Raw genomic sequence first — 12896 nt, forward strand, 5'->3', positions numbered from 1 at the left:
GAAATTCAACAACTTTGCGGATCGCAAGGCAATTGTGCAGCTGGGCAGGCGTGTGCCCCATCACCTGCGTGGGCGTGCAAATTTCGGCGTTCTATCAAAGAGGTAAATCGCCCCGTTCGTGGACGACTGACCATGCGTGAGGTCTGACACGAAAGATTGACGCCGGAAATGAAGTGTTTCTTTCTCGAAATGGACAGCTCCACGGTCAGTCGTCCACCATGGTCCGTTTCCACGTCCACCGTGCGGAGTTTCTCACGGCTGCCCGAGCAATTCCCCTCGCGGCCTGCGTGTGGACGCCATCGGAGAAGTCCGTCCGTCCACACGTACGGTCGGTCTCTTATGCTAACCACTTCCTCCGTCAGTGCGATTTCGCGTCAGGAACGAATAGGATATGCCCACCTGCCTCGGAGTTGCTTGCTAATCAGGGTCAAGTCAAGCCACGAAGATTTGGTCTCTGCTAGCTCGGGTAGTCGGGTTCCGTGAGGTTTGCTGGTAATTGCGGTGTACTGCTTCAGATTTGACAGACGCATCTCCCCGGTTTTGCAGCTAGCTTAATCAGATCTTTTGATCACCATCCGGTGAAATGTATGCGATTGTGCATTGAGAAACAGAAGGCTGGATGCAAGAAGTGGCCGGCATATGGTATGATGGATTGTAAGCCTTGAACCGGGAAACGTGTGTGCAGTGGGGTCTGGACCATGATGGCCTGATGTAGTATCGTCTGCACCATGAGGCCCTCTCCGTGTGGCCATCAGCGTCAGATATCTTGTGTCCGCGCCATTAAACTTGTCGGATTTGCCCCGTTTTTATGCCTGATGTGATGTGTTTGCTCGAGAGATGCATACGCATGTACAGTACCACGTACAACAACCAAAATACCACCAAATTTCTGCCAGGGCGTCCATACCTCATTTTTTTTACCATGAATGTCCATACAGGGTGAAATGGAAATAGTTGAATACTTTTTCGCTACAATCAAGCGAAAACGGGCTGGATTCTTAGAATAAACTGAATACAGAAAGGGCTTTTTTATAATGAGGATTACCCTGGCCTCTGCATCTAAATGATGCATGCGGCCATTTTATTAGAAAATACAGAAAGGGCATGGATCTGCTTAAAGATAGCCTTTCTCAGACAAAAACATAGCCAACATTGAAAGTATATACGTGCATGTTTAGTTGCTAAATTCACTACTCATGATCCGATGATCCTGCGCTGTATGCCTGTATGTATACACCGCCTATAGTGAACTCTGTTGTTGAGCAGCAGTAAACTCTCAGCACGTTTTCCCCAAGAAATGGACGTCAGCATCAGTGTCCTCGTCAAGGTTTCCAAGTCTTTTCCCGCCTCCCTACTTTCCCACCACGCCACGCGCACCTTCCATTCCACCTCGCCATCTATAAGTAGGCCGCACGCAGTCTGAGGCAGCACCACAACGAGCTCAACAGCCAGCTCAAGCTTGAAGACTTCACTTAGCCACAGCCACCTGCATCGATCTGATCACCCGGCCGGCGGCTCGCCTCGATCCAATGGAGCTTCCTCAGCTGGCGTCCTTCCTCGGCGTGGTGCTCGCCACGGTGCTCTTCTTCAAGGCTGTCCTGCGCCGCCGCCGCCAGTACAACCTCCCGCCGGGCCCCAAGCCTTGGCCGATCATCGGCAACCTCAACCTCATCGGCACGCTCCCGCACCGCTCCATCCACGCGCTCTCCAAGCAGTACGGCCCGCTCATGCAACTCCAGTTCGGCTCCTTCCCGGTCGTCGTCGGCTCCTCCGTGGAGATGGCCAAGTTCTTCCTCAAGACCCACGACGTGGTGTTCACCGACCGCCCCAAGACCGCCGCCGGCAGGTACACCACCTACAACTACAGCGACATCACCTGGTCCCCGTACGGCACCTACTGGCGCCAGGCCCGCAAGATGTGCCTCACCGAGCTCTTCAGCGCCAAGCGCCTCGAGTCGTACGAGTACATCCGCAGGGAGGAGGTGCTCGCCCTCCTCGGCGACCTGTATCGGGGCGGCGCCGGTGCCGGCCGCGTGGTGGTGCTCAAGGACTACCTGTCCACGGTGAGCCTGAACGTGATCACGCGCATGGTGATGGGCAAGAAGTACCTGGAGAAGGAGGTGAGGGACGAGGCAGGGGCGGTGATCACGACGCCCGAGGAGTTCAAGTGGATGATCGACGAGCTGTTCCTGCTCAACGGCGTGCTCAACATCGGCGACTCCATCCCGTGGCTGGACTGGATGGACCTGCAGGGGTACATCAAGAGGATGAAGAAGCTGAGCAAGATGTTCGACCGGTTCCTGGAGCACGTGGTGGACGAGCACAGCGAGAGGCGTGGGCGCGAGGGGGAGAGCTTCGTGGTGAAGGACATGGTGGACGTGCTGCTGCAGTTCGCCAGCGATCCCGGTCTTGAGGTCAAGCTCAACAGAGAGGGCGTCAAGGCTTTCACTCAGGTGAGTGCTACTGCTATTGCTTTACTTCCCTGCACTGAATCTGAATTAATTATGGTTACCCCCTGCTCCTACACAAATGTAGTTGGTTGCCTGCACTGAAAACAAAAACAAGTATCATCGTTCTAAGCAGGAAAGACAGCAAGCATATTATGTCCTGTTGCTATCGTCTGTGCTATCGGTCTAAGCGAGTCAGACTTTAATAAGTCCATTATCTGAATTCTGGGGAGAATAATGGGGTTGTTGATAGGCACGTCCCACCATGTGTAGACAAGTTCCACCAAAAACAGTAGAGAAATGAACTTTACATACCAGTGGGCAACACCCTCAAATTCAATCGTGACATTGACATCCATGTAGATAATGCACACAGTTGATAAAAATAGATGATGCACACAGTTAATTACTTGGTCACAAGACTAACAACTGATTCTATAAACTGTGTGCAGTATCACTCATTTACACATCACCACGAATTTCGAGTTCTCACACTAATCAGCGCCATTTTGAAACATGCACTTGTAGGACCTCATTGCCGGCGGTACGGAGAGCTCCGCGGTGACAGTGGAATGGGCCCTCTCAGAGCTCCTGAAGAAGCCAGAGGTGCTTGCCAAAGCCACCGAGGAGTTGGACCGCGTGGTGGGGCGAGGCCGATGGGTCACCGAAAAGGACATGTTGAACCTTCCTTATGTGGATGCCATTGTCAAAGAGACAATGCGCTTGCACCCGGTAGCGCCGATGCTTGTACCCCGCCTTTCACGCGAGGACACGTCCATCAACGGCTACGACATCCCCGCCGGCACACGGGTGCTAGTCATGGTGTGGTCTATTGGCCGCGACCCAGAGTTGTGGAAAGCGCCGGAGGAGTTCATGCCAGAACGCTTCCTCGGTAGCAGGCTCGACGTCAAGGGGCAGGATTATGAGCTGCTTCCATTCGGGTCGGGACGTAGGATGTGCCCCGGGTATAGTCTTGGGTTGAAGGTGATCCAGGTAAGTCTCGCGAACCTCCTGCACGGGTTCACGTGGAGGCTCCCTGATGGCGTGGAGCTGAGCATGGAGGAGATCTTCGGGCTGTCAACGCCACGCAAGTACCCGCTGGAGGCCGTCGTGGAGCCCAAGCTCCCGGCTCACCTCTACGCCGAGGCTTGAATATGTGATACATGTGTGCCCTCATGTGTTGAGTAATTATTACTGCTTGTGTTGTTATATTTTTCTGTATTTTTTCTAGTATTATATATTGATACATGTGTGCCCTCATGTGCTGAGTAATTATTACTACTTGTGTTGTTATATTATGCATATTAGATTTAGGGAAACGTTTGGGGCCGGGGCACCGGCCGAAGCTTCGGCCGGTCCACGCACGCGCGACGCGACCCACTCACGAGCAACCACGTGGCGCGATGGACCCGAGACGACTAGTCCTCCTCCCTTTTCTCTTCTTCCTCTCGCGCATCTCTCTCTTTCTCTCTCCCCGCTGCCATGGTAAACGCATCGCCCCGTGCCGCAGGCCTCCCAGGCGCGCCGCCGTTCAGCAGATCTGGCCACCCTCGACCAGATCCGCGGGGATCCGCGTGCATCGGAGCTCTCCCTGCCTCACCGGACCCGGCCACGCCGGAGCTGCAACCAGCCATGGCAGGACTACACCCCGCGGCTCAAATTTGCTGGAACAGGCCGGCGAGTGCTGCAACCGTTGACAGGAAAGCTTCAACCGAAGATTAAAAATGCTTCAACCGTATATACAGAAAGCTGTAAGTGTTCAGTGCTATCGAGGGAAGCTACAACCATCTATATAAAATGCTACAAACTTTGATGAAAACAGCTTCAACCGAACGATAGAGAAAAGTTTTCACCCAGACATTGCTCAAAAAAAAAGTTTCAATCGTTTACAGAAAAGCTTCCACCATAGAGGGGAAAAGCTTCAACAATTGAGATAAAAGCTACAACCGTATCAATTTTTTGCTACTACCGTCTGTGTTTTTGCTACATCCATTCATGCGGCCATTGGTGCTTTTTTACGACTGAGCTGTGACCGGCGACGACGAGGACGGCATTTTTGTTGCAACATCCTCGTTTTTTGCTACCATTGGCGCTGTGTTTTGCTACATCCGTTTAACATTTTTGCTACAATGGCGACACCGATGGATTTTTTTGCTGCAACCGTTGTCTTCATTTGCTACGACTGACACGGGAAAATGCTACCACGGGGCATCTCTCTTTTTTGCTGGAACCAATCATCGGTGAGGCGGAGCTGCATCCATGGCACTCCGACGAGCAGCGGGGGCAGCGAGCGGTCGGGGCGGCCCCGACGGGCGGCCGGGGCGGCGAGCGGACTTGGATGAGTTGAGTCGCGGAGCTGCATCCATGGCGCTCCAACGGACGGCCGAGGCGGCGAGCGGTCAGCTCCAACTGGCGGCCGGGGCGGCGAGCGGGCGGGGCGAGCTGAGTGTCGGAGCGTGGGGTGGCCGGCGAAGACGGGCGGCGAGACAGGGTTCCTTTCCCCGTCCGCGCTCGCGAGAGGAAGACGATGCCCTGGTTGGATAAGGATCCAACGGATCGGAACAGGCCGATCTGACGGCTAGGGTTGGACCGGCCGAAGCGTCCGGCCGGTGCGCCGGCGCCTAGCATCGGCCTTAGATTTATAAAGAAAAGTGTAAAAGATGGTCGACAATTACTAATTTAGCAAGTGAAATAATGGAAAATTTCCTCTTTGAAGACGTCTCTATCAAAGCCTCGTCTCCCTTAAAGTTTTGTTAATGCTTCCAGGTTGTGAATATACATTTCTCAGCCCGGACTCATATGCACTCGATGAACAGTAAATTCGAAGAAAATACAAACAAATCTGACATTTTTTGCATGGAAGATGCTTATGTGTGTGAGGTTTGTTAGAATATAATTGTGTTTAAGATAGAGGTAGGAGTTAGAGATAGAATAGGTTTAACATGTACGACTTGCCCTCTACTTCAAGTCTCTCTTCCTCACAATGTATTCTATATATACCCCATATGAGGGTCGGATCAATACAACAGAAACAATATCAATATTGCCATCCTATATTTTCCACATGGTATTAGAGCGGTTAGTCTCACGACGTCGATCCTAAAACCTTCCACCACTTCCGCAGCAAGCCGCCCCCGGGGAGATTAATCTCCTCTCCCCGGGGGCACGGCACCTGATCGATCATAAGATCACATCGGTTCCATAGATCAGATCGGTTTCATAAAGTAGGACAATTCCAATTCGAAATTCTCTTAGATTGATTTTTTTTCTTTAGCCACAAATAAATTCCTCTCCCCGACCCTCAAATCCGGTGAGATCAATCCGGCACGACGCTCGTGCAATAGCGGAGCACACGCGACAGGTCGCGTGGTCCAGAAGAGCAGCCATCGGTTTCTGTCCAGGCGGCCCGACGGCGCATCTGCGCAAGCCCATCTTCATCGACCTCTGGCTCCGGCCGGCACGCCGGGGATATGTACAGGCGACAGGCAGCCCAGGCATACGATCTGTTTTTGATCTGTTTCGACACACACCCATCGCGTCGACAAGTCGGACAGGGAGCAGATTGGTTCCCTTGGAGCCGGCACTTGCACTTCATCGGCAAGCACCTCCATCGACCCATGCAGCCATGCATGCACTTGTATGGCATGCACAAAAACTGCACGTACGTGCTATATCAGGACGCGGGCTTGGTTTGGATTCGGCTAGCTTGAAACCTTCAACGATGCAACTCCGAGGGCCCGGTTGCACGTGTCTACATCATCCCGACGCACGGCGACTCCGTGGGCGCTCGATCACGGGAGGGCATGCAGCCGGGCCTCATCAGCATCAGCTGTCTTCATCGACTTCGGACACACGCGCAGATCCCAGATGGATTCCAGCCGGTGCACATGATGGCCATCGCCGAAGCCGCGGCCTCGCCAAGGGACTCCACGCTGCAGCGCCAACCAGCTAGTTGTCCGCGTACGTCCACGAGCCGCTGCATCGAGCGGTCTGCACCAACCCTGCGCCGCATCATCAAGATGTACAAGTACGTCGGGCTACAAGCCAATATACTTCGTCGAACACGTCTACAAGAAGCGATCTCAACATGCACCATCCACACGCCAGGCGGGTGTGGAACGAGATGCAATCTTGATCAACTTCTCCGGCGCGACACGGCGTTGACACTTGGTCGCCGCGAGGGACGCCTTCAAGCGACACATTATCATCGACACGCTGCTATGACGCCATCGCCGACACTTCATCATCAAGGTCTTCATCAACGTCGTCTTCACCAACATCTTCATCAACACACCGCCGCCACCTTGTCCACAAAATGGACACCTAGCGTCCTCTGACAGAATTTTCTGCAAGACGCGACCACGACGACGGCAACGACCGCGTCACGACGATGGCATCGACCGCGTCATCCACGACGGCACGACTGCATCGACACGGCGTCACTACAGTGACGACCCTACACGGTCACACGGTTCTGGCAAAATCGATGTGTGCTCGATGGGCTTCCTTCGGTCTTGGCAAAACCGGTGGACTCATCGCTGACGGCACCCTCTGACATCCGCAAGGTGCATCATCCACGTCTGCAGCTCCGTCATAGCGCATTTTTTTGCGCCTCCGGCTTTGTGCGGCTTCAACATCCACGACGACTACACATCGACCATGACTACCTCGACCACGTCTATATCACAATGATCGGCTACCTCGACATCGACATTAATGGCTACGTCTACAACAACTCATCGGCGACAACTCCAGTCAACAGTGTCCGCGTCGTCACTAGCGTCCACGCCACTCCTGCCGTGACTGCGGGAGGGAAGAGAGGAGAGACAAGGAAGGCACCAGAAGGGGACACAGTCACCGCCCTAGGTGTCGACCCATCAGAGACGCAGTTGATGATGGCGCAGTGGAGAAGACGACGAAAGCGCAAGACTACAAATTCAGTCGCAATCGTCCGCTTCACTCCCGCTACGACTGAGGGGGGATATTAGAATATAATTGTGTTTAAGATAGAGGTAGGAGTTAGAGATAGAATAGGTTTAACATGTACGACTTGCCCTCTACTCCAAGTCTCTCTTCCTCACAATGTATTTTATATATATCCCATATGAGGGTCGGATCAATACAACAGAAACAATATCAATATTGCCATCCTATATTTTCCACAAGGTTTACTCCAAATTTCAGCTCGTTTGAACATTTTAGTAGCTCTCAGCAAAAGACACATATTGGGTCAGAACATTACATGAACAATAAACTGTTTCACAGACCTCAAAATTGTCTTTTTAGCCTAGAGCTACTCAGATGTCCAAATGAGCTCAAATTTGAAGCGGGCCCCACGCAAAGAAGCCTCTTCCATGCAAAAAATGGACTTTTTTTTTTGAAATTTTCTAGTTTTTTTGAAATTTACCGACACTGGTGCTCATATTTTTCTGGATTTATTTCAGGCCATCTAGTGATGTGATTTTAGTTAGAGGAGACATTCCCATCGACTTCGAAGACATCTGTGGTGACTTCATGAATGTCATGATAGTGTGCCAGCTCATTCTCTCGGTGGTGCTCATAGGGGTAGGGTGCGCGTGCATGCATACATATGGGTGAGTGTGTGTATATACATATGTATGAGAGTCTACGTCTGTACCATGTCAGGATAAAAAATTATGATGAAAGATATTCGAGTCGATACTAAGAGCATCTCCAGCCGTTCGGCCCCCCAGGGCGCCGAAAAATTGCGGCCTGGGGGCGAGCCGACGCTAGTTCGGCCCCTGGGGACGGCCTAGCTCCCAGCCACGCCCCCAGGCGCCGCCCCCCAGCCACGGCAAATTCAAACATAGTCACATTCCCGCGCACAAAATAGACGCCACAATCCGGCGATCAAGCGGCCAGCAGGTCTCCGCGATCGGATGAAAAGTTCGATGTACAAAAAACAAAAAGGACGGAAGCGCGCATCAGGCGGCGAGGTCGGCCTCCGGCGTCAGTGGAGTCGGCGTGCGCGGGCTTGACGGGGTCTCTGTGCTTGGCGGCGTCGACGTGGCTTCTGTGCTGCGGGCAGTCTCGGCGGCATCATCGCTCAGGCTTGGCGGCGGCGGCGGCGTGTGCGTGGGCGTGGGCGGCGTCGTCGTGGGCGTGGGCGGCGTCCTCGAGGGAAGCTGGTTCAGGATGAGGCCAACATGCGCCAAGTACCACGCCTTGACCGTCTCGTCGGTGCTCTGGAGCATGTCCGCCTCGCCCAACAGGAAAGCCAGGTCAGTGTTCCTCTTCTTCGCGGCGACGTTGGTCCGGAGTAGGTCGAGCTTGACGGCGTTGGTCGACATCAACGCCGACCACCACGCCTCGAGAAGGGCAGCGCACAACGGCGAAGAGGGGGCATCGGGGAGGACGCGTACGCGGGCGGCGAGTAGTTGTATGGAGGGTACTGCACGACGGTGAAGGCCGGCGAGGGCGTGCGTTGTGCCGGGTGTCCATGGGGGAAAGTGACGTTTGGGTTGAACCCACCGTGCGCGCCCCCATCGGCGTAGCCCGGCGAAGACGATCCCCATGGCGGTGGCGACGGAGAGCCCCAGGGCGCATACTGCGCGTGGTTGCTGGGTGGATTCATCATCCCCGTGCGAGTCGCCTCGGCCTCGGCCTGGTCCGCCGAAGCGGCAGCGGCAGCCGCAGCCGCGCGTACCGCGTTGTCACGGGCCTTCTTGGTGAGGGCCCTGTTCTGCCGGTCGGCGATGACGGCCTCCCGTCGCTGCACTTCTACCCTCCAATCGGCGTTTGTCATGCCCGGTGGCTTGGACGGCGGCGCCCTCGGCTTCCTCTGCTTCGGCTGGGCGACGGAGGCGGTCGCGGTTGCCGCGGCGCGGGGGACGACGTACTTCTTCGGTGGCATGGCGGCCGGCTGGGAGGCGAGCGGGAGGGAGATTGGCGGGAGAAAGGAGAAAATGGGAGGAAAGTGGGGAAAAGCGGGAAGAAACGGCGGGAAGAGGCACTCGACTCGCCGACAGGGCGGACCCACGCGCCCTTTTCACTTGTTCGGCGCCCCAGGCGCCCCCAGGGCGTCGGGTTCTGCCTGGGTCCGCCGGCACCAGTTTCGGCCCGAGCCGGCGAAAAACGGGTTTTTGAGGGGGCGACTGGGCCGTTTTTTCGGAGCCGGCGCGGCAAAAACGCCTGGAGAGGGCCTGTTGGGGGCGCGGCTGGAGATGCTCTAATTAGGGCACGCATGGTGGTTCTACAAGACAATTGACTGGAATAAATCTCCCAGAAAAAAATCAATTAAGAAAATCTTATGTTAGAGATGGTTTGGTCAGAGAAACATCATGCATATGTAACGCATGTCGTTTTTGGTACCAAAATGCATCTCATAACAACTCAGTATAAGAGAACATATATGTATATTGTTCGAACCCTAGCCTTATCCTATCCCCGTGACACCAATGAGCTTCATGCCACCACTGCCAATCCCTAGTGGATGTCGTCCGTGCGACCACCAATTTCTCTGTGCGTGTTTTATTTGTTGGAAATATGCCCTATAAGCTATAATAAAGTAGTTATTATTATATTTCCTTAATCATGAAAAGGGTTTATTATTCATGCTATAATTGTATTGATCGAAAATTTAATTATACTAGTAAATGTGCACGTGCAACGCACGTTAATATTTAGGCAATATATTAATTACACACAAATATTAGATATGCTATTATTTGTGTGTTAATTTAGTGATTAGTGCAATATTTGGTATGATATTAATTGCATGTTAAACACGTTAAACATTCGCTATTGGAGCAGTCTAGGTTGTTGGATTGACTTAATTTGATGGCCGGAGATCAGTTGGATCTGCCCTTTTGGGTCTTTTTATATTGGTATAGATACATAAACAAATACCAAGTCTCTAGTAAGCCTCTATTACACTAGCTCGTTGATCAAAAGATGGTTAGGTTTCCTGACCATAGACATGAGTTGTCATTTGATAACGGGATCACATCATTAGGAGAATGATGTGATGGACAAGACCGATTCGTTAGCATAGCATATGATCGTTCAGTTTATTGTTACTGCTTTTTTAATTTCAAATACATGTTCCTTCAACCATGAGATCATGCAACTCCCGGACTCCGGAGAAATGTCTTGTGTGTATCAAATGTCACTTCGTAAATGTGAAGGAAATACGCCCTAGAGGCAATAATAAAGTTGTTATTTTATATTTCCTTATTCATGATAAATGTTTATTATTCATGTTAGAATTGTATTAACTGGAAACTTGATACATGTGTGAATACATAGACAAAACAATGTGTCCCTAGTATGCCTCTACTAGACTAGCTCGTTGATCAACAATGGTTAAGTTTCCTAGCCATGGACATGAATTGTCATTTGATAATGGGATCACATCATTAGTGGAATGATGTGATGGACAAGACCCATCTGTTAGCTTAGCATAATGATTGTTCAGTTTTATTGCTACTGCTTTCTTCATGTCGTATATATATTCCTCCGACTATGAGATTATGCAACTCCCGGACACCGGAGGAATGCTTTGTGTGCTATCAAACGTCACAATGTAACTGGGTGATTATAAAGATGCTCTACAGGTATCTCTGAAGGTGTTTGTTGGGTTGGCATAGATCGAGATTAGGATTTGTCACTCTGTGTATCGGAGAGGTATCTCTGGGCCCTCTCGGTAATGCACATCATATGAAGCCTTGCAAGCAATGTGACTAATGAGTTAGTTGCGGGATGATGCACTACGGAACGAGTAAAGAGACTTGCCGGTAACGAGATTGAACTAGGTATGAAGATACCGACGATCGAATCTCGGGCAAGTAACATACCGATGACGAAGGGAATAACTATATTGACATTGCGGTTCGACCGATAAAGATGTTCGTAGAATATGTGGGAACCAATATGAGCATCCAGGTTCCGCTATTGGTTATTGACCAGAGAGGTGTCTCGGTCATGTCTACATAGTTTTCGAACCCGTGGGGTCCGCATGCTTAACGTTCGATGATGATAGGCATTATACGAGTTATGTGTTTTGGTGACCGAAGGTTGTTCGGAGTCCCGGATGAGATCATGGACATGACAAGGAGTCTCGAAATGGTCGAGAGGTAAAGATTGATATATTGAAAGGTTATATACGGACATGGAATGATTCCAAAGAGGTTCGGGGATTTTTTAGAGTACCAGGAGGTTACCGGACCCCCCCCCCCCCCCCGAGAAAGTTAATGGGCCTCATGGGCCATAATGGATAGGAGAGGGCAGGCCATGGGAGGTGGTGCCCCCCCAATCCAATCCGAATTGTACAAGGGGTGGGGGCGCCCCCATTCCTTCTCCCTCTCCACCTCTTTCCCCTTCCCTCTCTCCGTAAAAAGGAAAAATAGAGGGGGCCGAATCCTACTAAGAGTGGAGTCCTAGTAGGACTCCCCCCTCCATGGCGCGCCCTTGGTGGCCGGCCTCCTCCCCTCCTCCTTTATATACAGGGGCGGGGGGTGGCACCCCAAAGCACATCAATTGTTTAGCCGTGTGCAGTGCCCCCTGCACTGTTTACTCCTCCGGTCATATTGTCGTAGTGCTTAGGAGAAGCCCTGCGTGGATCACTTCACCAACACCGTCATCACATCGTCGTGCTGACGGAACTCATCGACTCCATCGACACTCTGCTGGATCAAGAGTTTGAGGGACGTCATCGAGCTGAACGTGTGCAGAAGTCAGTGGTGCCGTACGTTCGGTACTTGATCGGTTCATTCGAGAAGACATTTGACTACATCAACCACGTTATGCTAACGCTTCTGCTTTCGGTCTACGAGGGTACGTGGACACACTCTAACCCTCTCGTTGCTATGCATCTCCTAGATAGATCTTGCGTGAGCGTAGGATTTTTTTTGAAATTGCATGCTATGTTTCCCAACAGTGGCATCCGAGCCAGGTCTATGCGTAGATGATGTGCACGAGTAGAACACAAAGAGTTGTGGGCGGTGATCGCCATGCTGCTTACCACCAATGTCTTGTTTGATTCGGCAGTATTGTTGGATGAAGCGGCCCGGACCAACCTTACATAACCGCGTTCATGAGACCGATTCGATCGACAGACATGCAACTAGTTTTGCATAAAGGTGGCTGGCGGGTGTCTGTTTCTCCAACTTTAGTTGAATCGAATTTGACTGCGGCCGGTCCTTGTGAAGGTTAAAACAGCAAACTTGATAAATCACCGTTGTGGTTTTTATGCCGTAGGTTTGTACAGTTCATGCTAGCAGCCCGTAGCAGCCACGTAAAACTTGCAACAAACAAAGTAGAGGACGTCTAACTTGTTTTTGTGGGGCATGTGTGATGTGATATGGTGAAGACATGATGTGATATAAACATTGTTGTACGGGATGATCATGTTTTGTAAAATTTATCGGCAACTGGCAAGAGCCATATGGTTGTCGCTTTATTGTATGAAATACAAGTGCTATGTAATTG

The 12896-nt window shown here is 51.8% G+C and overlaps 1 protein-coding gene across 1 annotated transcript; it reads left to right on the forward strand.

The window, feature by feature from the left end:
- The first annotated feature begins 1414 nt into the window (after nucleotides 1–1414).
- Nucleotides 1415–3707, forward strand: LOC123111962 (trimethyltridecatetraene synthase). Its single transcript, XM_044532843.1, has 2 exons — nucleotides 1415–2453; nucleotides 2976–3707. Exons 1-2 carry the CDS (start codon nucleotides 1530–1532, stop codon nucleotides 3597–3599), a joined length of 1548 nt encoding a protein of 515 aa, XP_044388778.1. The 5' UTR covers nucleotides 1415–1529; the 3' UTR covers nucleotides 3600–3707.
- The last annotated feature ends 9189 nt before the right edge of the window (nucleotides 3708–12896 follow it).

The sequence above is a fragment of the Triticum aestivum genome, chromosome 5B (genome assembly GCF_018294505.1).
Source record: "Triticum aestivum cultivar Chinese Spring chromosome 5B, IWGSC CS RefSeq v2.1, whole genome shotgun sequence".
NCBI classification, from domain to species: domain Eukaryota; kingdom Viridiplantae; phylum Streptophyta; class Magnoliopsida; order Poales; family Poaceae; genus Triticum; species Triticum aestivum.

Bases quoted from the DNA above. Each gene is read 5' to 3' on its own strand.
- LOC123111962 (XM_044532843.1), top strand. From the start codon at position 1,530: ATGGAGCTTCCTCAGCTGGCGTCCTTCCTCGGCGTGGTGCTCGCCACG. The intron at 2,454-2,975 runs GTGAGTGCTACT...ATGCACTTGTAG, and splicing joins GCGTCAAGGCTTTCACTCAG to GACCTCATTGCCGGCGGTAC.